The sequence below is a fragment of the Moschus berezovskii genome, chromosome 5 (assembly GCF_049115385.1).
Source record: "Moschus berezovskii isolate FMDL1 chromosome 5, NW_MosBer_1.0, whole genome shotgun sequence".
NCBI classification, from domain to species: Eukaryota; Metazoa; Chordata; class Mammalia; order Artiodactyla; family Moschidae; genus Moschus; species Moschus berezovskii.
Genome location: NC_142464.1, coordinates 21,616,559 through 21,643,534, shown reverse-complemented (window position 1 = coordinate 21,643,534; position 26,976 = coordinate 21,616,559). Strand labels below are relative to the sequence as shown.

At 39.3% G+C, this 26,976-nt stretch overlaps 1 protein-coding gene and 1 long non-coding RNA gene across 3 annotated transcripts in view; one reads left to right on the top strand and one right to left on the bottom strand.

The window, feature by feature from the left end:
• Nucleotides 1-767: 767 nt before the first annotated feature.
• Nucleotides 768-26,976, bottom strand: part of LOC129561540 (uncharacterized) — a 124,527-nt gene continuing 98,318 nt past the window's right edge. For both annotated transcript variants that reach the window (XR_008687035.2, XR_008687032.2), the window contains exons 4-5: nt 1,999-2,071; nt 768-1,604 (exon numbers count right to left, since the gene is read on the bottom strand). This is a non-coding gene — a long non-coding RNA (uncharacterized LOC129561540). The remainder of the gene's footprint in view (nt 1,605-1,998; nt 2,072-26,976) is intronic.
• ENPEP (glutamyl aminopeptidase) overlaps nt 12,363-26,976 on the top strand; it is an 82,165-nt gene continuing 67,551 nt past the window's right edge. Inside the window, exon 1 of the mRNA XM_055434170.2 lies at nt 12,363-13,146. Coding sequence (XP_055290145.2) covers nt 12,515-13,146 — 632 coding nt within the window. The 5' untranslated portion in view covers nt 12,363-12,514. The remainder of the gene's footprint in view (nt 13,147-26,976) is intronic.

Sequence of the window (26,976 nt, the reverse complement as noted above, 5' to 3'; positions counted from 1 at the left end):
AGAGAAAAATAAAATCCAATTTTAAAATGTGAATATTTCCTCTATGTGTGTCTGAATGTCAGTTGTCCTAATAAAGGCTTAATAAGGCATATTCGTTATTTGTCTGACCTGTAATCCCTGTTGTAAAACACAACCTCCAAGGGGAAGAATGATGTTTAACAATGTCTGAAAGAGGGCTCCCAGATGGGTGGGATGGGTGAGATGTGGGAAAGAAGATTGAAAGGAAGTGGATGACCCATGGACTGGGAATCTCAGCAATCAAAAATACGATTTATGGAAAAGTGCAAAAAGGGGAACCCACAGAATAATTTAAGTTATAAAATCCCATGGACAGAGGAGCCTGGTAGGCTGCAGTCCATGGGGTTGCTACTAGTCAGACACGACTGAGCGACTTCACTTTCACTTTTCACTTTCAGGCGTTGGAGCAGGAAATGGCAACCCACTCCAGTGTTCTTGCCTGGAGAATCCCAGGGATAGCGGAGCCTCGTGGGCTGCCGTCTATGGGGTCGCACAGAGTCGGACACGACTGAAGCGACTTAGCAGCAGCAGCAGCAGAGACAGTATAATGGAGAAGGCGATGGCACCCCACTCCAGTACTCTTGCCTGGAAAATCACACAGACGGAGGAGCCTGGTGTGCTGCAGTCCATGGGGTCTCGAAGAGTTGGACACGACTGAGCAACTTCACTTTCACTTTTCACTTTCATGCATTGGAGAAGGAAATGGCAACCAACTCCAGTGTTCTTGCCTGAAGAATCCCAGGGACGGGGGAGCCTGGTGGGCTGCCGTCTGTGGTGTCGCACAGAGTCGGATACGACTGAAGTGACTTAGTAGCAGCAGCAGCAGCAGCAGAGACAGTATAAACATCTTTTCTTAGTTTATTGAATTTAATGGATCAACATTTCAAGGGATAGTACAGGGAAGTAACAGATACAAACAAACATCTAGATTTTTCCATGAAAGACTTGACCTAGTATAACAATCTGCATATGTGTGTTTTTTTTCCTAAATACTAAATAGCATATCTTCAGGGAAACACTCTACACAAAACAAGAATGATAACACAAAACTGCAAAAGAAATTTCCCATAATTTTATATATCACCAAGGAAAATCACTGCTTTTAACACTTTGATTTATGCTTTCCAATCTTTTTCTGTGTATATATATTTTACAACAGGAATTTCACATTGTATATATCATTTTGTTATCTTGCTTTTATCACTTCATGGAAGGACACATATATTACATTTTGTGCATTTTCTTTTTTTCTGTCACAAACCTATGTTAGATTCTGGCTGAAACAGTTATATGCTGTTCTCCAACAAAATTGGTTAATGTTTGAGAGAGAAAATCTGGGAAAATGTTGTTTTATAAACAGTTTAATTTAAAATTTATGATGAAAAGAGGAAATTAGTTTCTCTTTCAGCTTAAATTTTATGTAATTATCACTTAACCACTCATTCTGCCTGTGGACTCTCTTGTATGAACTTGGCGCTGTGCAGTGCCATGTGCATGGTGGAAAGGGGACTCTCCCGGTGTCCTGAGAGGCCTGAAGGCCAGATAAGTAAGCAGGTCTCATGTTGGTTCCTGTGGTACATTTTCACCTAAAAACAACATTATAAAAAAGATTCGTCACTTAGGCTAGCTGCAAAGATCTAGATAGTCCACAATGTACCTAAAATACAAAATTATTCATGGAGAAGTCTGGACTAGCCCATAAATAGTACTAAATTCTTTCTACTAGATTTGGAGACAGCATGGGTTGGGTAGTAGCAGCTGGGACCCATAATAACTAATTCATAGCATTGCTGGATGCATTAAAAAGACAGCAAATAAAAGACATCTGGCACTAAGTATGTACCGTGAATGCTAGTTCTTTTTCGTTCCATTTCCTTCTTCTTTCCTTCCACCTGAATGCAATTACCTTTACTTACATTTGTTTCTATGGTATTCTGAAGTGCCAATAAAATGACCTTTGGAAAATAGGAGCTGCCGTACCTCAGCCAACCCAAGAAGCAGAGTGGGATCCAGAGTGAATCACTCAAGTGTGCGTCCCCCTCATAGTACACGTCTGTTCAGGAGAAATCAAGTTAAAGTAAATATTTAGAGCAGCAGTGATGGAAATAAGCATTAATTATGAGCATGTAGGTGAATCATTTTTATATACACATGAAGAAAGAAGGCGCTTTGCCTTGGATATATCCTGAGGACTTAATAAAAATAATAGCAACTGGCACAGCATTGTTTTTTTTTTCCTACATATGACTTTCTTCTCCTTCTGAGTCACTGTGCCATACTAGCAACATTCACCCTAAGATGAGGGGAGGCCAGCAGAAGGCAGTCATGGCTAGCTGACCACCAAAGCTCCTCTCCTGAAGGCTTGAGTTGTTGCTGTCTGTCCCAGCCCCTTTACTTTTTCGCAGAGTTATGTGACTGCTGCTAAGTCACTTCAGTCGTGTCCGACTCTATGCGACCCCACAGATGGCAGCCCACCAGGCTCCCCTGTCCCTGGGATTCTCCAGGCAAGAACACTGGAGTGGGTTGCCATTTCCTGCTCCAATGCATGAAAGTGAAAAGTGAAAGTAAAGTCGCTCAATTGCGTCCGACTCTTAGTGACCCCATGGACTGCAGCCTACCAGGCTCCTCCATCCATGGGATTTTCCAGGCAAGAGTACTAGAGTGGGGTGCCATTGCCTTCTCTGGTTATGTGACCAATTCTGGCCAAAGGTTGTGAATGAAAGCAATAGGCCAAGATAACTAAAAGTCCAGTATGAGTTTCTCATGTTTTCTTCTCTTCCTACGGCCACCTTGGAGTCATATATTGAAGAGAGAAACAAAACACGATGGAAGGAACCTCACCTCCTGACTTACTGCTTAATGGAGTGCCATCCAGGGCAGTCCACGAACAAAAATATCCACCTTGGATATAGCCTGAGTGAGAAATAAACAACACAGCAGATAGATGGGTATTGCTTGTTTGGGGAGTTGGACTGTGTTTACTAATACACAGCATATGTGGCCATTTGGGGGTTGGACTAAAAATAAACGACAAATGAATGACATCAAGTGCATTTATAGGAGGTAAAGAAGGATTGACCAATTTGGTCCATTTGGATCAGGGAATGTTCGTTTACTTGAGAAGAGAGGTAAGCTGGGTCCTGAGAATGACTCAAAGGAGAAGAGGCAGGAGCATCAGCACCAGCAAATGCATCCTGATAGTAATGGGTATTGTGTGTTCGCCAATCAGTTGGCCAGTGTGGCTTGTGGGTAAATTTGAAAAAGGATTTTAAGATGTCGGAACCTTCTGGAGTTAAGGGAATGGGGTTTGGAATACCATGCCATGAACTTGATCCTGTAAGTGAATGGGACACACTGAAGGTTTCTGCATAGTGCGATGGCAACAAGAGATGATTTTAGAAAGTAGTAAGGAGATAGGAAATAGGAGAGTCCTCCCCACCTCAGCCTAGCCCCCCCACCTTGCCTTACCTGCCCCCCTGAAAAAACACCCCAACAAAAACAAAGTAGAAAACCAGTAAAGATGCTGGGAGGATAGAGGCAGTAGATAGAACATGGTAAGAAGTACAAACTCTCTGCCCTTCTCAGATTTGTCCTGATCCTCTCCAGAGATAAGATCTACTGAGGCTGTGCTTGTGCCTAGCCAACAGCTGTTTCTCCTCTTATTTGCCAACAAATATCCTGAGTTTGCATCAGCAATGTGTGCTGCTCTAGAGATAAGTTGGTGTTGATCCGCGTCAGTAATTTCTACCACATTCCTCGCCGGTAGGTAAAAATACAGAAAGGCCAAGTGAATCAGGACTTCTAAATGAAATTTTAGACTCAGACTGCTGAGGACTTCTGGGAAATTACTGTCTTCACTGATAAAAGAAAAAGAGAGATGAGGGGAAAAAAAGTTACTCTTCCTTCCTCCCTCCATTTCTTAATCTTGAAAATGATTGTCATAGCCAGAATTGTGACAGCCAGCTTGGGATCACACAATAAAGGTTATGGAATGAATAGATAAGCACATATTAGTTTCCTGAAGACATTATTGAGCTGCCAAATCATAATGCTACTCTCTAACTCCAGACTTCTTGTTACTAGAGAGCATCACGGCTCAGTTGCTAAGTCGTGTCTGACTCTTTGTGACTCCATGGACTGCAGCATGCCAGGCTTCTCTGTTCATGGGATTTTCCCAGCAAGAATACTGGAATAGGTTGCCATGCCTTCCTCCAGGAGATCTTCCTGACCCAGTGATTGAACCCATGTCTCCTGCACCGTAGGCAAGTTATTTTCTGCTGATTCATGTGGGAAGTCCAACCCTTGCAACATATGCATATAAATATCTTAGCCACAGATGCAAAAGATACCAGATAAACCCAGAATAAAACTCACCTGAATCCCTTTAAAAGCTAATGAAAATCAAGATATCAAAGGAAAGTATCTAAATACAGAAGCTAAATAATTCACCAGATTACTATCAATGACAAAAGCAGAAATAAATGAGGCAAAGCATTCAGAAGATAGAATCACTCCATCCACAAGAAATAGTATTCTTTTGTCTTGGATTTGCAACATCACTGACCAAAAAAAGCATTTAGAATTAAAGCTTCCAAATCAAAAGCAAATATAAATTTTCCCAAGATGTAATTTAATAAATGATTCAGATAAATTCAGTGGGAGTTATAATGTTTATACAGAAACACATATATTCTCTTCACTGAAGAAATGATTTATCAGTCCTCTTAACAAACGTTCCATGGTGAAGGCAATTGGAAAATAAATGCATAACAATCCTTTAAAAGGGGACTTCCCTGGTGGTCCAGTGGGTAAGAACCCACCTTTCAATGCGGGGGATGTGGGTTTCATCCCTGGTCGGGGAACTAGCATCCCACATGTCAAGGAGCTCTGAGTCTGTGGGCCACAACTACAGAGTCTACAAAGAAAGATCCTGTGTGCTGCAACAAAGCCCCGACGCAGTCAAGTAAATATCTTAAAAATCCTTTAAAACCTTGAGTAAAATCTACATATACCCTGAAGAACAAAAACAGAGCTCTGAAGTGTATCTCTAGAAAATCAGAAGTGGATGAAAGAAGAGTATGTCATTGTCCAAAAAGCCAATATTCTCTCTTATTCCAACCTTATTCCTACTTGAGAAAAATTCTTCTGTTCTGAGACCGTTTTTGTGTTCTTATTTAGTGATTTCCGTCAGTTGAAAATATCTGGCATGTTGTGGATCTCAATATATATTTGTTGAATGAATGTTTAAAGACTGTTGTATTAATTTCCTGGGGCTGCTGTAACAAATCACCACAAGCTTAGTAGCTTAAAATAACAGAAATTCATTCTCTCACATTTTTGAAAGCCAGAAATCCAAAATTGGTATCACTGTGCCAAAATCAAGGTGTCAGCAGGCTACCTCTCCTTCAGAAGCTATAGAGGAGAATCCGGTCCTTGCCTCTTACAACTTCTAGTAGCTGCCAGAACTCTGTAGTTTGTGACTACATCTTTATAATCTTTAAGACCAGGATCTTCAAATTTTCCTCTGCTCCATCTTCATTTCACCTGTATGTCAGTGGGAAAAATCTCTGCCTCCCTTTTATAAGAATATGAGAGATTGCATTTAAAACCTATCCTAATACCAATAATCCCCAAATAATGCCCTCATCTCTAAATTCTTAATTTAATTATATCTACAAAAACTTGAAAAAAAAAAAAAAGCAAGCTAACATTCCTAGGTTCCAGGAATCAGGAATGTGGATATCTTTTAGGGGGACAATTTTTCAGCTTAATACAAAAACATACTAAGAAAGTAATAAATGAAAAACAGAAGATATACCAAGAAAAGGGAGTCTAACAAAGAAATAACATGTTTGTTTATCACATGGATGACTTGGATCATCTTAGTGAAGTTAAAAGGGCTTCCCTGGTAGCTCAGTGGTAAAGAATCCACCTGCAATGCAGGAGGTGCAGAAGACGTGGGTTCGATCCCTGGGTCAGGAAGATTCACTGGAGAAAGAAATGGCAACTCCTCCAGTATTCTTGCCTGGAGAATACAGTGGACAGAGGAGCCTCATGGGGTCACAAAGAATCGGACATGGGCACTCCTAATGCAGTTAAAATCTTTACTTCCAAGAAAACAAAAATTAAAGACAACTTTGTTAAAATTAATGTAGTAATGAAGAAAATTTCAAACCAAACAGCCAGTGCTAATAAATTTGGAAAATCACATGCTCTTTCTCTGAAAGAAATGATTAATATTAAGATGAAGAATGAATCTATGAAAATTTCTGTGGGGAACGTGATCCAAAGTCATCATTGCTAGTATAATTCACTTGGATTCCTTATGGAATAAAATAACATTATATAAGATATTTTCTCTACATCAACATTATTTTTGCAGATTTCTGCAGATAGGAGAGAAGAGAGATGACATTGCCAAGAATTTTGATGCTACAAAGGCTGAAAGGAAATGTTGAGTGAATTAAACATTTCAGGAAGTTTTAAAACTCAGAATATAGAGCTGTGGCCAGAATACTGGAGTGGGTCGCCTTTCCCTTCTGCAGGGGATCTTCCCAACCCAGGGACTGAACCCACATCTCCCACATTGCAGGTGGATCCTTTACCAATTGAGCTATCAGGGAAGCCCACAGAAGGCTGAAAGGAAATGTTGAGTGAATTAAACATTTCAGGAAGTTTCAAAACTCAGAATTTAGAGCTGTTTTTTAGTACACTGAGAAAATAGATGAGGATAATTTTGAAGTTATCAGAACAGAAATCTAGACTATATTATCACTATTATTCTCCTCCTGCTGTTTCTATGCCCTGCCACTGTCTCCCAATGTATTATTGTACCTTAGAGAACCGAATATAAAAGCAGTTTAAAATTATAAGAATAAAAGCATTAATAGAAAAACAGAAAAAAATAAAACTATCAGAATAATAAAAATCCTTTCATTTATTTTGTTTACTTTCATGAATATTTTCAAAACTTTCACATTCTAAGAACAAAGCAGGAGTTTAAATACATGCCTTAAAGAGTATTTATTAACATTTCTTTTAATGTCCACATTTTAAAGTTTATCCTTGAATTCCTTATCCACCTGGCATGCTGTGATTCATGGGGTCGCGGAGAGTCGGACACGACTGAGCGACTGAACTGAACTGAATTGAACTGAAATATTTATGGAGCTAGTATATATTTGTTGAATGACTGAAAGAAAAAAGTGGCCCATAAACACTTTTTCAGAGGCAGGTAAAGTGCACCAATTTTCCCTAGAACAATCCAAATGAGAAACAGGAATGTGATTCTTGCTCAAAACTTATGAAATCCTGGTGTCTGTGGACTGCATGGTTGGAGAATACCATGAGCACAGTCTGAGTGTCCAGAAAATCCTACAGAAGGATTCTCAAATCAGTCTGGAAATAAAAATAGAGAAGACATAAACGTATTGTTTCATTGCTTTTCATTTTCTACTGCGTTTGAATATGTTTTGCAATGTATTCTCAGCAGTTTCTCTGAAACTTTTCCTTCCTCCTGCTCTTCCGTGCCTCTTGACCCACTGGAGCTCTTCCTGGTCTTCCCTACTGTGTATTGTTTCTTCTTGTGCTAGTCATTGGGCAAATGCATCATTACCAACCAGCAAAAGTTAGACAGTCTGAGGAACACTTTCTGCCTGACGTATGCAGTTATTTTCAGCTCATGGAAAAAGTTAGCTGAGATCACTTAGTTTTAAAACCAGTTGAGGAGTGGAATGGGGTGGAGGGTGGGTGGAGGAATGTTCAAGTGTGAGGGGCATGGGTAAGAAAAAAAAAAATGGAGAGACAAAAAAAAAAAACAAACAACAAACAACCAATTGAACCTTTTAAAAGTTCCTGAGGCTGAACAAAAGATGATGCTCCTGAGGAGAATAAAATATAATTGACCTGGATCACAATGAACATTACCAATATGGATTTAGAATGCATGGCTGGTGAAGTCAAATGGAATGGCACACCCACCTTTTAAATTCCAGCTAAACCTTTAAAGCTTAGAAATACTTGGATTGACCATGAGGTTTATAGAACTGACATGGTTGATGATAGAGATGCTGTGGCAAGATGGAAAAAGACTGGTTCTGATTCTCTCTGCTCCCTATCTAATATAGCCCAATTCACAGATTCTGCTTCTTCCATCCAGTATGATTCTATCTTGCCATTTTTGTTTGTAGTTTTCCTGAACCATTCAGCTTTCACTGACTAACAGGAGAGTCAGTCAAATAACCACGTTCCGTTCCATTCCGTCGCTCAGTCGTGTCCGACTCTATGCGACCCTGTGGATTGTAGCCTACCAGGCTTCTCCGTCCATGGGATTCTCCAGGCAAGAATACTGGAGTGGGTTACCGTTTTCTTCTCCAGGGGATCTTCACACTGTAGTGTAAATTGCTGAAGTATTTCTGGAGATGCTCCTAGTTCTTAGGTGAGCTGATAGTACTCCAGATACACAGAAAACCCAGTAGCCTCTGCGGTGTGTGTATTTTCTGAGACCTAACAGAAGAACTTTAAACTGAAGCTCCAAGTGAAAAGGCGGGGTACACAGTGTGTATTCAGTATTATGGATTCCACCTGTAATGCAGGAGACCTGGGTTCGATCCCTGGGTTGGATAGATACCCTGGAGAAGGGAATGGCTACCCACTCCAGTATTATTGCCTGGAGAATTCCATGGACAGAGGAGCCTGGTGGGCTATAGACCATGGAGTCATGAGGAGTTGGACATGACTGAACAACTAAGCACGATTCAGTATTGAGTCTCTTGCATCAATCTACCTTCTATGGGAAGGAATTAGCCAAGAAGTTGCTCATCTTCTCAAGATCAGGAATCTTTTTCAAGCCCTCACCTCCAAGGAATTCCCTTACAGTCATTCTTGGAATTTGAACTGAGTTTATCTCAACATTTCTGCTATGTTATGCCCACTGACCCTTCCCATTCTGTATTCTTGGAGTTGTTTTCCTTCTTTTTATTTATCCATTCATTTGTTTATTCAACAAGCAATCAGTGAACATTTATTGAGGTCATATTTGGAAGATTGGATTTGTACTTGGGATACAAGCTGATAACACCCATTGTCAAAAGCTGTGGGGGAGGGATAGTGTGATCTAGGGTCTACAATCTACAGCTGTGCATTCATTCACTCCACTGGCTTGAACCTAAATGGAAACTGACTAGAGGTAGCCTTTTCAAATTAATTATATGTAATGAAGACTCTCTGACACAACATCAGTCAATATAAATTGTTTAATCTAGGTGAGTGCCTATGACGGTTTGTTGATCTTACTGCAGGAGTAGATTCTCTCTCGGTGTGTCCTGCTAGTGGCTACCTTGACCTTCACTGTGGAATGGATCTGGAACAAGGGCTTTCAAGATCAAGAGTCTCCTGCCACAGACTCCAAATTCCAGTGTCAGGGAGAGGAAGGTCAGCAGGCACTGCTGCAGCAGAGCGCAGCGTTACTGATTATGAAAGCTGGGGCTTTATATTTGGTAAACCCTACTGTGTTGACCCTACATGTGTTTGGTGCACTTGCTGGCTCTGCTACTCCAACTTGCCTGGCTGGACACTTCAGGCACATCAGGCAACCCTAATATGCTGACGTGGGTAAGATGTGGTGCCCTTCAGAGGGTGGAGGCAGCTCTTTTAGGCTGGTACTAATAAGATGTTGTAGCCAGAACTAGGCCTTAGACTAAAAATTTATGGATGTGTGCACATACACTAAGTGGATTTAAGTTATTTTATTTTATTTTTTCTAACAAAAAAAATGCATTTAAATAATGAATTCCTTATGGTGGAATTTCAGGCAAAGTAGGAGAGACATTTGATGTTTGTGTGCTATCTTTTCCTACTCTGCGACCCCATGGACTTGAAGCCCACCAGGTTCCTCTGTCCTTGGGATTTCCGAGGCAAGAATACTGGAGTGGGTTGCCATTTCCTTCTTCAGGGGATCTTCCTGATCCAGGGATCAAACCCACATCTACTGTGGCTCCTGCACTGGCTGGCGGATTCTTTACCACTGAGCCACCTGGGAACCCCGAGAAACTTGATTTCAGGTGGCCATTCTCAATTCCCCTGAAGTGTACCTTATTTCAGAAGTCTACTATCTTCTTTGTTCCGTTCCATCGCTCAGTCGTGTCCGACTCTTTGCGACCCCGTGGACTGTAGCCTACCAGGCTTCTCTGTCCATGGGATTCTCCAGGCAAGAATACTGGAGTGGGTTACCGTTTCCTTCTCCAGGGGATCTTCCCGGCCCAGGGATCGAACCCGGATCTCCCGCATTGGAGGCAGATGCTTTAACCTCTGAGCCACCAGGGAAGCCCATCTTCTTTGTTCAGTCTAGACCAAATAAGCTGGTGATAAGACTGCTATCTTTCTAGACAAGATTAAGAGCGTTAGCTGAGTTTGAGTTTAGCTGAGATTTTTTTTTTTTAAATGCTTCCAGTTTAATATGATTTTACGTACATCCTCCCAAATGTTTTTCCTTTTCATTTTCATTCATTATGCTGAGATAAATTTATTCTACATATTCCTTTTAATTTATGGAGAACACATCAAAATGTTTCTGAAACATTTAGTGAAACATCAGATGATCTTTCTCATTTAAAAAAAAGGGATTTTTTTAAAGCTTTTTAAAAGTTTAGGATTGCTTCAGAATGTGAAATAAATACCAAGATGTGCCTGTAATTTAGAAAAATATAACCTCTCCCCTTTATTTCTTTTACTACTATTTTTATGAAAACAATAGAAATGTACAGAGCAAAATGGACTCTTTCATTCTTAAAATCTTCTCTTTTTTTTTTCCCTGTGTGTTTATAATTTGGAATCTTTTAAGGTAGCATTTCTCCGAGTGTGGAACACAAGACCCTCAGAGTGTGTTTCAAGGAACACAAGACCTTCAAGTCTGCCCCAAAAAGTACCTCACCAAACAGCTTTCTCATTAACTAAAGGCAGAAATCACTCAATAGTGTATCCTGTCTGGGAGACTCACGGTGTGGTGGTAATGCAACCGGGAGGCCCTGGAAGAATGGAAGGTAATGAAAGAATGTTCTTAACTTCATCTACCCCAGCATTGCCTGCTTTGCAAGTATATCTGTTAATATCCATGGATTGCACGTTGGGAAATACTGACCAAGTTTTTCATGGTTATTTAACCCTTAAATATTTTTCCTCTTCAGAGAAGAGAGGCAGTATAATTAGTTATTTGGATTTTAGACTCAGACAGCCTGAATTCTAACTCCAATTCTGTGACCTTGAGCAAATGACTTAACCTCTTTGAATGTCAGTCTTTCTGTCTCTAAAATGGGCATCATAATAGTCCAAACTTATGGAGTTGTTGGTAAGACAGATCTTCTTTAAAGTACCTAGGACACTGCCTGGCATGTAGAAAGCTCTCAAATTTTTATATTTATGATTGTACTGTTACTATTAGAGAAGGCTTGGGTGTATATATATCTTAGGTACTCACAACAAAGGGAGTCAATTATTGTGATTTCCATCATCTTGACCTTTTCGTATAAAGGCAACAGGTTTGTCTGCTCCAAATGTCATCTACCATACTCGAGGTTAAAGAATTCAATCTCACTGAGACGAGACTATCTGTTTAACATAGTTTAGTTATCTAAGCTAACAAGTTTATCAAGTTTATCTTCCTTCTCCTTCTGTCCTTTCAACCCATTCCCTTTCTCTTTTTTTCTTCTCATGCATTTCAGCTCCAGTATTGCTTTGATTAATGTCTTATGTTTCCTTCCCTCTTTTATCCAGCATCAACTGATTTATGGTGACCTGGCCATGTTTTGTTAATCCACCAATTCAACAAATATTTACTGAGTACTTACATGGTCCCTGAATTTATGTATCATACTGAGCACCGAATTCCAGGATCTGGCTTTGGCAAAAGACAGAATCTGAATGCTTACATGAGGGGAAAAAAATGAAAAGAAAACACAGCTTCTTTAGCAAGTTACCTGAAAAATAGCTGAAATTCAAGAAGCCCTTTGATTAGGAGGGAGAGACTGTGCACACAATAGACTCAGTGGCAAAGGTTGAATTTTTCTATCACAAGCACACCTCTTTCCCAAATGCTCTCTCCCTGAAAGCTGCTGACAGAGCTTTGGCAAAAGATCATCCTCCCCTTGGCTGATAAGCTAAGCCCTGTTTTATATTTAACTCACTCCAGCGCAGGAGGGGTGGGGTGAGGGATGCGTTGTTTATAAGAGGAGCCGTGACAATATTCTCGTGAGTCTTCTTCCTCCAGCCCAGTCCCTCTTCTGGAGTCCTTGCTCCACCCCCTTGTTTCCACATTCATCCTGGAGTGGCCAGTGGGAACGTGAAGGGAGAGGAAAAGACGCAAGAAGCCAGAGAGAGGTTTGTGAAAGGCAAAAGCAGACTGCCAAGCCAGGGAACTACTTCCAACTGGAAAAGGACTGCTGACGTTCGTTAGTTAAATTTAACATCTTTTCATGTGTAACATTTGACTTTGGAAACAAAAATGATCTTGGAGGAGGGATCATCTTGGGAAGGCTCTAAGAGATACTGCATTAAGACGAAACATGTGGCCATTATCTGCGCAGTGGTGGTGGCTGTCGGACTAATAGTAGGACTTTCTGTGGGTCTGACCAGATCGTGTGACTCTACAGAGGGAGGACAGGGCACCCCGGCTCCTTCCCACCTGCCTCCCGTTAGCAGCGCTCCACAGGACCAGGGGGTCTGCCCTGCCCGTGAGGATGAGAGCGGGGGCTGGAAGGAGTTCAGGCTGCCAGACTTCATCAGCCCAGAGCATTACGACCTGGAGCTGAGGCCCCTGATGGAGGAGGACACGTACACGGGCAGCGTGGACATCTCCATCAACGTGAGCGCACGCACCCGGCACCTGTGGCTGCATCTCCGGGAGACGAGGATCACCAAGCTCCCGGAGCTGAGGAGGCCGTCTGGGGAGCAGGTTCGAGTACGGCAGTGCTTCGAATACAAGAAGCAGGAGTATGTGGTGGTGGAAGCAGAAGAAGAGCTTGTGCCCACCACTGGCGAGGGTCCCTACCACCTGATCATGGAGTTCGCCGGCTGGCTGAACGGCTCGCTCGTGGGATTTTACAGAACGACATACGTGGAGAAAGGACAAACCAAGTAAAAAAAACATTTTTTTTTGCTTTGTTTTTCCAAAGCTTTTATCTTTGCTTCCCGTTTCTCTTCCTTTCCTTTTCTCTTTTCACCTTTCAATTATTTTCATGGTCTGATCTTTATCTCAACTTGACTTCATTTCTGCCTGTTTCTCTGGGAAACAAAAACTTGCCGTGTTGTATTTTCAAAGCCTATCACAAAATTTGAAACTATTGAATGAGCTGCATGGAGTTCAAAAAATCACTGTAAGTCCTTTTTTTAATCAGGAAAAATCATAATATGCTGCATTTTATCCTTAATATTTATATAAACCACCTGAAACTTTAAAAATATGTTTTTGGTAACTCTCACTGGTGATATTTGTGGGCTATATGGCAATGATTTTAAGCTGAACTTTAAAATGATATCATACTAAATTTAAGTGACAATCAGTAAATATTAATTATAATTTTTTGTTTTATTGGAGACTAAACATTGAAACGGAGAAGGCAATGGCAAGCCACTCCAGTACTATTGCCTAGAAAATCCCATGGACGGAGGAGCCTGGTGGGCTGCAGTCCGTGGGGTCGCTAAGGGTCGGACACGACTGAGCGACTTCACTTTCACTTTTCACTTTCACACACTGGAGAAGGAAATGGCAACCCACTCCAGTGTTCTTGCCTGGAGAATCCCAGGGACGGGGGAGCCTGGTGGGCTTCCGTCTATGGGGTCACACAGAGTCGGACACAACTGAAGTGACTTAGCAGCAGCAGTAGCAGCAGCAAACATTGAAAGCGGAGAAGGCAATGGCAAGCCACTCCAGTACTCTTGCCTAGAAAATCCCATGGATGGAGGAGCCTGGTGGGCTGCAGTCCGTGGGGTTGCTGGGGGTCGGACACGACTGAGCGACTTCACTTTCACACATTGGAGAAGGAAATGGCAACCCACTCCAGTGTTCTTGCCTGGAGAATCCCAGGGAAGGGGGAGCCTGGTGGGCTTCTGTCTATGGGGTCAAACAGAGTCGGACACGACTGAAGTGACTTAGCAGCAGCAGCAGCAAACATTGAAAGAGTATATAAAATTCATGTAACTGTCTTTGTGTTTTCACTTAAGAAAGGTACGGCTGTGTCTTTTTTATCTCAAATGGCCAGAAATATGTTTTACTCAATAAATGCTCATTGAGTCCATGCATCAGTAGTAGCACATGGATAAATCTTTGGGCTTATTATCTATCATGCAGTATACAGTAGTTATGCTGTCTTTTGTGACAAAAAAAGATATATTAAGCAATTAAGGACATAAAAATATCCCCACACACAGAGCCCTCCAAGTACACCTGTATATATATTTGCATTCCCTGAGACAAATAGTTACTTGTCTTTCATTTAGTCAGAGGCTATTACTTAGAGCTATGTCAAAGACATAATTGCTCTCACTGAATTAAAAAAACCTTCACCCTGTGGGTATGGTTTTTGCATCAGAGAGGAAGGTTACACCTGAGGTACCACTGAACTTGAAACTGTTTTGACTTTTACCTACTTAGATTCTGAACGAGTGAATAATGAAGAAACCTTAAAATTTGGCAACTAAAACTAAAGTTGGCAACTAAAAACATATGACACTCAATCAAACTTGGTATATACAATAAAAAGTATTTACATTCTAAAAAAAAAGAAAAGAAACCTTATGTCACTGTTTAGAGAACATTTATGGCCAACCCTCTGAATATCCCTTTCCTATGTTGTTTGAAGCATTTTATAGAGCAAAGCAAATCTTTTGGTCAAAATGCTTCCTGTTGTTTATCAGAAAGACCAAGGGATTAAAATAAAATAATTAAACATTCTTATTGTGTGGTACAGTATTAAAATGAGTAGACTAGAAATGATAGTTTGAAGAAATATTTGGAGGGGTCATGTTTATATAGGTAGCATATATTAATATTACTAGCAATAAAACAATTCTATACACCACAGAATAAAGTTTCTTTATTGTTTACATATTTTTCTGTTTATAAAAATTACAAATGTTGAAAGCATAGAAATTATAAAAAAGAAAATCAAAAGAACGTATAAATTCACCATCCAGTGGTAAGCCCTGTTAACATGCTAATGTATATTCTAATTTTTTTAGGTAATCAAAATTGTAATTAATTATCTCTACATATCTCTCCATCCATATGCCTTTTAACTGAATATATTGGAAGCATTTCCCTTTATTAAATATTTTCAAGAGTCTGATTTTAAAGACTGAGCAATATTTCACTGCATGAATGAATTATTATTTTCTAAAACCAATTCACTAATACTAGACATTTGAGTAGCTTCCAGTATTTTAATACTATAAACAAGTCAGAAAGAATATAGCTGTAAGTACATCTGTAACTGTACTTACAGTGTATTTCCTTATATTAGGATGTAGTCTGAAAAATAAAATTGCTGGGTCAAAGTACAAATATGTCAAGAAACTTGTAACATTTATTTTGGTTAGTTATTTCATAAAATATATTAATGAGACATTCACTACAGAAAACTTGAGAAGCAAAAAAATTATAAGAAAAAAAATCCATCTATTATCCCATCACTCAAGTATAGTAATTGTTAGTATTTAGGCAGATAGTTTTCTAGTCATTTTTTTCTGGACACAAACATAGCATTATTATGCTTTATATAGTGTTGTGTAACATGTTTTTACAATATATCAACACTATAACATGTTATTTGGTGTTCTTCTGCCAATGACTTAATGGATACATGATAGTCCATGGTATGAATATAATGTAATTTATTCAACTTTCCCATTAGATTTGGGTGCTTAAATCGCTCCCACTTTTTTTACCTATAAACACCTATAAAATGTAATAAACAACCTTTTAAAAAAACTAGGAATAATATTTTCTCATATTTCTATAGGAAAATTCTTAGGAAATTGGCTCAAACTATGTATGTATGAGCACATGTGTGTATGTGTGTGTATACACACATCTACACATATATAACACATGTGCATGTACTTATGTATATGTTCAGTTCAGTTCAGTCGCTCAGTCATGTCTGACTCTTTGTGACCCCATGAATCACAGCATGCCAGGCCTCCCTGTCCATCACTAACTCTTGGAGTTCACTCAAACTCATGTCCATCGTATTCAGTATGTAGCTCCAAACTGACTTTCAAAAATATGTCCCAAATTACATTTCCACAAACAATTAATAAAGTACCTATTTCTCTGAGTCTCACTAACAATAAAATGATTTAAGTGTTTGCAGTTTGGTTGAGGAAAAGGAATATCTAAAGATACATCTATCTTCAAAGAATATCTACCTTCAAGAGATTCTAGAAATCTGTTAGTGTAAAGTGAAAACAAGTCAAAACTTTTAAATGATTATTGCTAAAAGTTTAAAACTGCTTCTTGGGTTGTGAAAACAACAAAAATTGCATCTAAGTAAAGCCATCAAAATACTTTAAAAAATTCTATACACTATAGGAAAGTCAAAAAATAAGGAACACAGTTCCATTCATAAGTTTCTGTTATGTATTTCATAAGCGTAAAAATTACTGTATGCTAACATATTCATTCTGAATCTTTGGATTATTTTACCATATGAGTTAATTTTATGATAAAAATATATACTTGAGAGCTGACATTTTGAAACTTAGCTGTTTTAGTTGAGAAAATACTCAGAAATACCAAGTGACAGCAAGGTAGGGGCAAGGCCAGTGGTCAGTTAGGCTCCCTTGGAGGACTGGTGTCCCCAAGTTTCTCTGTTTTCATTGGTAGCAGCTGAGGTTCTCATTACACAGGATGCAGCCAGTTCTGTACTGCATTCATGGTTTTGGAACAATTCTGGCACATACTCAGTAACCTCATTTAGGCTCAATGGAATACTTTTTGTTTTTCTTATTATGAAATATTTCAAGCATATGAGAAAAGTGTATTGTTTTCTTTCAAGCCTGTGAATAACATTTTGACAATGCAGGTCTCCAGTGGGTTTTATCTACAAAATGCAGAGAAGAGCCACAAGAGTGAGTTCAGGGGGAATAGCAGCGTTCTTTCATATCATATAGTGAACTTTGTAATATTTGATGCTCATACAATTTCAAATGCCATCAGAGTAATACATTTTTATGTATACTGTCAAGATTATATTTTCCAGCTTTTCTGCCTTATTGTAAAATTAACTCTGGGATTGAGTATGTGTGGTATGGGATATTACTGTCAGAACCACAGTGCAAACTAAACAAAAGTGCACTCAATAGTAACCAAAATTACTTGATTTCTGTAAATAAAACTGAGACTTGGACTTCACAGAAAGGAGACAACTATCTAAGCTTCTTTCTGTCAAAATTCAGAGGCAAATGGAGACTTGGAGAAGAAGGTAGAGTCAGTTCAGAGTTCCCTAGCTATAATAACCACACCATCTCACTGGGGACAGAGTTGCAGTGAGGCTTGGGAGGAGAAAGTCTGAGAAACTTGACAGCCACTTTTTCTACCATCTGGTCTGTTCCTTTGGGTCTGAGGAAAACCACTTCAAAGGATTGAAACCTTTGGAATGATTTCTTGTCCACACCACTAAACCCTCTTAACATTCTCAACAGTTACGTAGGATTCCCAGTTATTCTCTTCTCAGAGTTCCCCTCTACTCACATCTTCAAAGTACATGAAACATTCCCTTCTCTCTAAGGTTCAGCATTTCCTTCTCCGCATCTGGATTGTTCTTACACAGCATTTCCTAATTATCTGTTCCACAGAGTTCTAGTTGCATGAAGGTATTAATAGATATTGCCAGAAAAAAGCAGCGGAGTTATTCTGTGGCCAAAGTTTTTTGGGAAATAATACTGAATACAAAATGATTTTTTTTAATGGTGGGACTTCTCAGAGACTTTTATATGATAAAGTTCACGACAAACCTCTAGAAGCGGCCATAGTATGCAGTTTCCCAACCACATTACCGTGGACTCTTCTGTGGTCCCTGAAAGTAGGGTCTCTGTGTCTCTCTTTTTCACTACCTAGCCCACAGAGAGAACTTAACTATTACTGAATGAATATATAGAAGCATTTTCACGTAGGCTCTCACGTGACTAGCGTGCTTTGGCAAATGCTGGGACCCACTACATCGCCACAGCTTCTTTCCTGTAGAGGTATCCAGTTTCCCCCCATGACACCTTCACTTTCCCGCTAAGCATGGAAAACTTCTATTGGTTCTTTTTCTCCCCATCTCATGTCAAAGTCAAGAGGAGCTGGTAAAATCTCTTTTTTGACTTAGGAATGCCATCTTCATACTTTAAGGACTGAGAATCATTGGAATTAGTAGGAATTACAACAAGAACTTAAAAGAAGGACAGACAGTTTTCATTTTGGGTTTTCTGGGGTTTTGGCAGAGGATGAGACAGATAGCATCACTGACTCAATGGACATGAGTTTGAGCAAACTGTGGGAGCCAGTGAAGGACAGGGGAGCCTGGCATGCTGCAGTCCATGTGGTTGCAAACAGTCAGACATGACTGAACAACAACAGTATTGCTGGGATTGAAGCTGAATTTTGATGTAATGGTGGGACTTCAATAAGCAGAGACAAGTAATAAGGTAGGAGCTGGCAAAAAGGAAAGGCACTAAGTCAAAAAAGCAGATTAAGAAGAAATATGTTTGTAGGAGAGGTTTATATGAAGAGGCTAGCTAGAGATAAGTCTGGAAAACTCATTGGGAAAAAAAGTAAGGATAATTAACGACAGGCATTATGCAGAAAAGGTTAACCCTTGACTATTTACATGGAGAGAAAAGAACTAAATCTATACATGAGTATAGGAGAGAAACTGCAGGTATCCAGGAAAGATAAGGATCAGGTAGTACAGTGACTTCAGGACAGACAGAAGAGAATACAACGAAGCAAACAGTTTGGAGGCAACGTAGTCAGGCTTTGCAGACTAATTGGCAATGGGGAAGAGATAAGTTGAAGTTATAGATCAAGGATGCTCCAGACGTCTGATCTGATAGCCCACCTTTCACTGATATTAGAAATAGAAGAACCAGGTTTAGAAGGGAAGGTCATGAGTTTGGTGTCAGATGTGCTGAATGTTAGATATCTAGGAAAAGATGTCTAGAAGGCATCTGGATAAATAAATCTGAAGCACGAGGTTAGGACTTGTGATAAAGATGTAAGCGTTAAGTAGAAACATGGCAGAAAGAAATCAGCAGGATGGTCATAATCTAGGGTGTGTGTGTATGTGTGTGACATCCTCACACATGGATAAGTATACTCACTGTAGTTCTGATCTTGAAATTTTAACTGCATGTCAGTTTATTCATTATAGTCTTAGATTGATATGTCAAGTTATTGGTATGCCCATTATCAATAAAGAACAGATTTGGTGGTGGGGGGAGGCCTTGTTTACTTGTTGCAGGATGCATAGTAATTTCATTTATGTTGGAAGCAAGGGAACAAAAAGATTTTGAGTACCCTCCACTTAGAAAAAGAGCTGTTGGAAAAGAAAATAATTAACTGGTTCAAACCACCATAAAAATAAGTTGGAGTCTGCATCATAATCTAAATGGGTGGTTTTGCACTGATCAGCTTTCGTACTTAATTCTGGAACCCTGTACTAAGGTCTGCAATGATACTTAGTTGTGGCTGCCTCACCTGCATCAGAAGTCCTTCGTTTAAGTTTTCACCCAGACCTTGCTGTTCATTTTGCGGGCTCAAGTTATTAAACTACTGAACGTAGCCTGAGAGTCTTCATTGGAAACAGTGTGCCAGATGATTTATGAGGCAGCCAAGCAGTTGTTTTAAGTTGATTCCAAGTGAATGGCTTGGTGCTTGCATCATCACTTCCTCTCCCTTCAGCTCTCTGAGGTTACCCTAATCTCACGTACTCAGAAAAGTCAGAGGAATGCCTTCCCTTTTGTAAAACTAACAAGCTACACAGAATTATATTTTTAATGTGCTGGGTCTAGTAAGTGACTTATTAACATGACATGGAGAGGCCCCTGTAGATAAATGGTTTACCTCAGCACATTTGCCTAGGATTATAATTATTCAGGACATACCCAAGAGTTACTCCTGAACATACTGTGATTAGCTAGGCTTTTTCCATTAGATTTGCAAAACAATTCATCTAATTTTAAAAAGAAGCTTTTATCACTGAATAAAACCTCTCCAAAGAAGTCATTGTCCTAAATGGTTTTGTATAGCTATCTCATATACATTGTTTTCAAATTTGCATATATTTAGAAAACTTTAGTAACTCTGATGGAATTTAGCATATACAAATAGGGCCTTTTTACAAAAATGAATACTTGATTTATAATATTAGTTTCAGGTTTATAGTATAGAGATTCAATATTTTTACGGATTATACTCCATGTAAAGTTACTATAAAATATTGGCTATATTCCCTGTGCTGTACAGTATATCCTGAGAGCCTGTTTTATTCACAGTGGTTTACACCTGTTAATCCCCTACCCTTATCTTGCCTCTCCCTGCTTCCCTATTCCCACTGGTAACCACTAGTTTGTTCTCTATATCTGTGAGTCTATTTCTGTTTTGTTATATTTGTTTATTTTTTAGATTCCATATATAGGTGATAACAATATTTGTCTTTCTCTGTCTGACTTATTCCATTAAGCATAATACCCTTCAGGTCTATGGATATTGTTGCAAATAGCAGACTCTCATTCTTTTTAATGGTTGAACAATATTCACTGTATACACATATACTACAACATTAAGAAAACTAAGATCATGGCATCTGGTCCCATCACTTCATGGGAAATAGATGGAAAAACAGTGGAAATGGTGTCAGACTTTATTTTTTTGGGTCCCCAAATCACTGCAGATGGTGATTGCAGCCATGAAATTAAAGGACGTTTACTCCTTGGAAGGAAAGTTATGACCAACCTAGATAGCATATTAAAAAGCAGAGACATTACTTTGCCAACAAAAGTCCGTCTAGTCAAGGCTATGGTTTTTCCATATGGATGTGAGAGTTGGACTGTGAAGAAAGTTGATGAATTGATGCTTTTGAACCGTGGTGTTGGAGAAGACTCTTGCGAGTCCCTTGGACTGCAAGGAAATCCAACCAGTCCATCCTAAAGGAGACCAGTTCTGGGTGTTTATTGGAAGGACTGATGCTAAAGCTGAAACTCCAATACTTGGCCACCTCCTGTGAAGAGTTAACTCATTGGAAAAGACCCTGATGCTGGGAGGGATTGGGGTCAGGAGGAGAAGGGGATGACAGGATGAGATGGCTGGATGGCATCACTGACTTGATGCACATGAGTTTGGGTAAACTCTGGGAGTTGGTGATGGACAGGGAGGCCTGGCGTGCTTCTACTCATGGGGTCGCAAAGAGTTGGACACGACTGAGCGACTGAACTGAACACATATACTGCATCATCTTTATCCATTCATTTGTTGATGACACTTAGGTTTTTTCCATATCTTATCTATGAACACTGAAGTACATCTATCCTTTCAAATAAGTGTTTTCACTTTTTTTCCAGATAGATACCCAGTACTGAAATTACTGGATCATATGGTAGTTCTATTTTTATTGTTTTGAGGAACCTCCATACTGCTTTCCATAGTGACTATACCAATTTACATTCCCTCCAACATCCTACCAGGGTTCCTTTTTCTCCACATCCTTACCAACATTTATTATTTGTATTTTTTGTTCCTGTTGTCATTGTGGTGTATCAAATTGGTTGATTTATGGATCTTGGATCATCCTTCCATCCCTAGAGTAAATCCTACTTGATGACAGTGTCTGATCTTTTTTATTTATTGTTGAATTCAGCTTGCTAATATTTTGTTGAGGATTTTCATATCTATATTCATCTGAGATATTGGCTTATACTTTTCTTTTTTGTACTGTTTTTGCTTATTTTCAGTATCAAATTAATTTGTGGAATTAATTTGGAAGTGTTCACTCCTCTTCAATTTTTTTAGAATATTTTGAGAAGGATAGATATTAACGTCTCTATATATATATTCTATATTGGTAGAATTCCCCTGTGAAACTGTCTAGTCCTGGTTTTTTGTTTGCTAGGAGTTTTTTTAAATTGGTCTGTTCAGATTGTCTATTTGTTCCTGATTCAATCTGGAAGATTGTATGTCTCTAGAAATTTATCCATTTCTTCTAGGTTGTCCAATTTATTGCTTTATGCTTTATAGCTGTTCCTAATATTCGCTCATGTTTTTTAATCTCTGTTATATTGGTTATAATTTCTCTTCTTTCATTTCTTACTTTGTTAATTTGTGTCCTCTCTCTTATTTCTTGGGGAATCTGGCTAAACATTTGAAATTTTGTTTATCTTTCCAAGGAACAGCTCTTGGTTTTATTGATCTTTTCTATTTTTTTAGGTTTCTATTTATTTCCTTTCTGATCTTTATTATTTCCTTCTTTCGCTGACATTGGGCTCTGTTTGTTCTTTCTCTTTCAGGTTGTTTATTTGAGACTTTTCTTGTTTCTTGAGATAGGTATGTGTTTCTATAAACTTCTCTCAGAACAGTTTTTAATACATCCCATAGACTTTAGATAGTTTTTATTTTCATTTGTCTCAAGGTATTTTCTGATTTCCTCTTTGATTTCCTGATTGAAACATTGGGGTTTTTTTTTAGAAGCATGTTTTTTAAGTCTCCACCTGTTTGTGTTTTTTCTCATTTTTATTCCTGAAAATGATACCTATAGTTTCATAATGCTGTAGTCAGAAAAAATGCTCGATATTATTTCTGTCCTCTTAAATTTGTTTAGACTTGTTTTGTGGCCTAACATACATCCTGGAGAACATTGCATGTACTCTTGAGAAGAATGTGTTCCTGTTTTTGGATGTCATGTCCGACAGATACATATTAAGCACAACTAGTCCAAGGTGTCATTTAAGATCACTGATTTCTTAATGGTTTTCTGTCTAATGATCCGATCTGAATGACTATACATTGATGTAAGTGGTGTGATGAAGTCCTTACTATTATTATTGTATAGTTTCTCTTTTTGTCTGTCACAGTTTGCTTTATATATTTAAGCATTCCTATAATGGGTTCATCTGTGTTGTTGTTGCTCTTCAGTCACTAAGTTGGATCCGACTCTTTGTGACCTCATGGACTGCAGCACGCCAGGCTTTCACTATCTCCTGGAGTTTGCTCAAAGTTAAGTCCATTGAGTTGATGCTGTCCAACCATCTCATCCTCTGTTGCCCCCTTCTCCTCCTGCCCTCAATCTTTCACAGCATCAGAGTCAGTTTTCCAGTGGGTCAGTTCTTTGCATCAGGTGGCCAAAGTATTGGAGCTTCAGCTTCACCATCAGTGAATATTCAGGGCTGATTTCCTTTAGGATTGAGTAGTTGCTCCTTGCTGTCCAAGGGACTCTCAAGAGTCTTTTCCAGCACCACAATTTGAAAGCATTAATTCTTTGGCTCTCAGCTTTCTTTATGGTCCATAGTCTCTTCTTGTACTGATCCTCTAGCGTTATAAAATGCCTTCTTTGTCTTTTGTTATAGACCCTATATTCAGTCTACTTTGTTTCATATGAGTATTGCTATCCCAGCTTTCTTGACATTTTCATGTGCATTAAATATCTTTTTTTATCCCTCGCTTTCATCTGTGTGTGTCTTCAGCTCTGAAGCAAGTCTCTTGTAAGCAACATGTAGAAGGGTCTTGCTTTTTGTATAAATAGTTGTATATTATTTACAAACAAAGTAATTTTGTTCCAGTACAGATTAATATATTTTGAAATCTGTTAACTGTGAAAAGTACTATATCAGAAAGCATAGTTAGCCTTCTATAGGAAAGAAAATAAAGTGTATTCTAATACTGCTGTGCAAATTTCAAGGGACTTTCTAATACATTACTACATGTGATCTACCACTTTTCCTTCCCCTGTAACTCTGTGGAAAGGTCAGATATGCTCTGGTAACCAGGTTTTATAGATGAGGACACTAAGAAATAATAGGTTTTATGATTTGCACAAAATCACACTTAAAGGGCTGGAGTAGGATTAGAATCTAGGAATTTTTACTTTTAGAAGAGGGTTTTCCCATAAAATCACATAGGCTCTGAACTTAAAAAATGAAAAAAATCCACATTTTATAGCCCTTCTGGTTGATGAATGTCAGCATATGTATACTACGGTAAGTCCAGATCACTATGATTGAGTGGGACTCGCTGTAATTAACATTTGCGGACAGGACCACCAGCATGGACCAAACACACCACACAGACATCTCACCAATACAGTCCCATTCCATTTCCAAAGGTAGGCTCTGATGTACTGTCATATAATAAGGCATCTTTCCCCTACAATCAAGCACAATCTATTTTAAAGAGAGATTGTGAGCAAAGGACGGAAAATTCTTCTTTCTCTTAGATGCTTAGGAGTATATACTACAGCACAAACACTGAAACCAGGTGTTTGAAAACCTACCCAGTGGCTGTTGCTTGGAATAGTATTATTCCACTCCTTCATCACGTCACCTCCCACACACATGAAGGTGGGAGTGTGCAGACACACATGCTCACGTGTGCAGACACACACAGTCTCTCTCCATATTCCCAAATTAATGGGCTGGCTTATTTCTGAGATGTGACTAAACTGAAACATTCTTGCAGAGAGTAACTTTTCCTTTTATTTTGTCTGAGAAAGAAATCAGAATCCAGAAGAATTCAAAAGAAAAAAGCAGCTGACTAAACATGGAGTTGGAGCTAATGAATCTTATTAAAAACCCTCAGTACTCTGGGAGAGTGTACAGGTTTCTTTATGTTCTGGTGTATTTGAGATTCAAGCTTCCCTTGTAGCTCAGTCGGTAAAGAATTTGCCTGCAATGCAGGAGACCCAGGTTCAATCCCTGGATTGGGAAGACCCCCTGGAGAAGGAAATGGCAACACACTCCAGTATCCTTGCCTGGGAAATCTCATGGACAAAGGAGCCTGGTGGGCTGCAGTCCATGGGGTTGCAAAGAGTCCAGTATAACTAAGCGACTAACACTTACTAACTTACTTACTTAACAGTCTCAGGTGTTAGAAACTTCAATTGACTAGTTAAACTGTTATCATCACAAAAACTAATCAGTAATACCGGGACTTTTTGGATAACTTTGCTTTGAAATAATTTCAAACTTAACAGGAAAGTTACAATAATAATACAAGGAATTGTAGGAACACAACCAATGGTTTACATTTTGTCCTTCTTTCTCTCTTCCCCACAGCCCCACATCTGTCTCTCTCTTTATGTTGAAACATTCTCTCTCTTTGCCTCTTCACTTTCAGTACATATTTTTTAAGTACAGAACATTTTCTAACATAAACCACAGTGCAGTTATCAGAATCAGAACATTAAACATTGATATGATTTGTGTGACGAGTTCTGGTTCCTTTTATTGGAGAGTGGTAACGTGTACAAAAAAGATCTTCACGACCAAGATAATCAAGATGGTGTGATCACTGACCTAGAGCCAGACATCTTGGAATGTGAAGTCAAGTGGGTCTTAAGAGAGCATCACTACCAACAAAGCTAGTGGAGGTGATAGAATTCCAGTTAAGCTATTTCAAATCCTGAAAGATGATGCCGTGAAAGTGCTGCACTCAATATGCCAGCAAATTTGGAAAACTTACCAGTGGCCACAGGACTGGAAAAGGTCAGTCTTCATTCCAGTCCCCAAAATAGGCAATGCCAAAGAGTGCTCAAACTACTGCACAATTACACTCATCTCACACGCTAGTAAAGTCATGCTCAAAATTCTCCAAGCCAGGCATCAGCAATACGTGAACTGGGAACTTCCAGATATTTAAGCTGGTTTTAGAAAAGGCAGAGGAACCAGAGATCAAATTGCCAACATCCGATGGATCATCAAAAAAGCAAGAGAGTTCCAGAAAACATCTATTTCTGCTTATTGACTATGCCAAAGCCTTTGACTGTGTGGGTCACAATAAACTGTGGAACATTCTGAAAGAGATGGGAATGCCAGACCACCTGACCTGCCTCTTGAGAAACCTGTATGCAGGTCAGGAAGCAACAGTTAGAACTGGACATGGAACAACAGACTGGTTCCAAATAGTAAAAGGAGTACGTCAAGGTTGTATATTGTCACGCTGCTTATTTAACTTATATACAGAGTACATCATGAGGAATGCTGGACTGGAAGAAGCACAAGCTGGAATCAAGACTGTCGGGAGAAATATCAATAACCTCAGATATGCAGATGGCACCACCCTTCTGGCAGAAAGTGAAGAGGAACTAAAAAGCCTCTTGATGAAAGTAAAAGGGGAGAGTGAAAAAGTTGACTTGAAGCTCAACATTCAGAAAATTAAGATCATGGCATCTCATCCCATCACTTCATGGGAAATAGATGGGAAAACAGTGGAAACAGTGGCTGACTTTATTTTTTTGGGCTCCAAAATCACTGCAGATGCTGATTGTAGCCATGAAATTAAAAGATGCTTACTCCTTGGAAGGAAAGTTATGACCAACCTTGATAGTATATTAAAAAGCAGAGACATTACTTTGCCAACAAAGGTCCATCTAGTCAAGGCTATGGTTTTTCCAGTGGTCATGTATGAATGTGAGAGTTGGACTGTGAAGGAGGCTGATCACCGAAGAATTGATGCTTTTGAACTGTGGTGTTGGAGAAGACTCTTGAGAGTCCCTTGGACTGCAAGGAGATCCAACCAGTCCATTCTAAAGGAGATCAGTCCTGGGTGTTCATTGGAAGAACTGATGCTAAAGCTGAAACTCCATTACTTCGGCCACCTCATGCGAAGAGTTGACTCACTGGAAAAGACTGATGCTGGGAGGGATTGGGGGCAGGAGGAGAAGGGGACGACGGAGAATGAGATGGCTGGATGGCATCACCGACTCAATAGATGTGAGT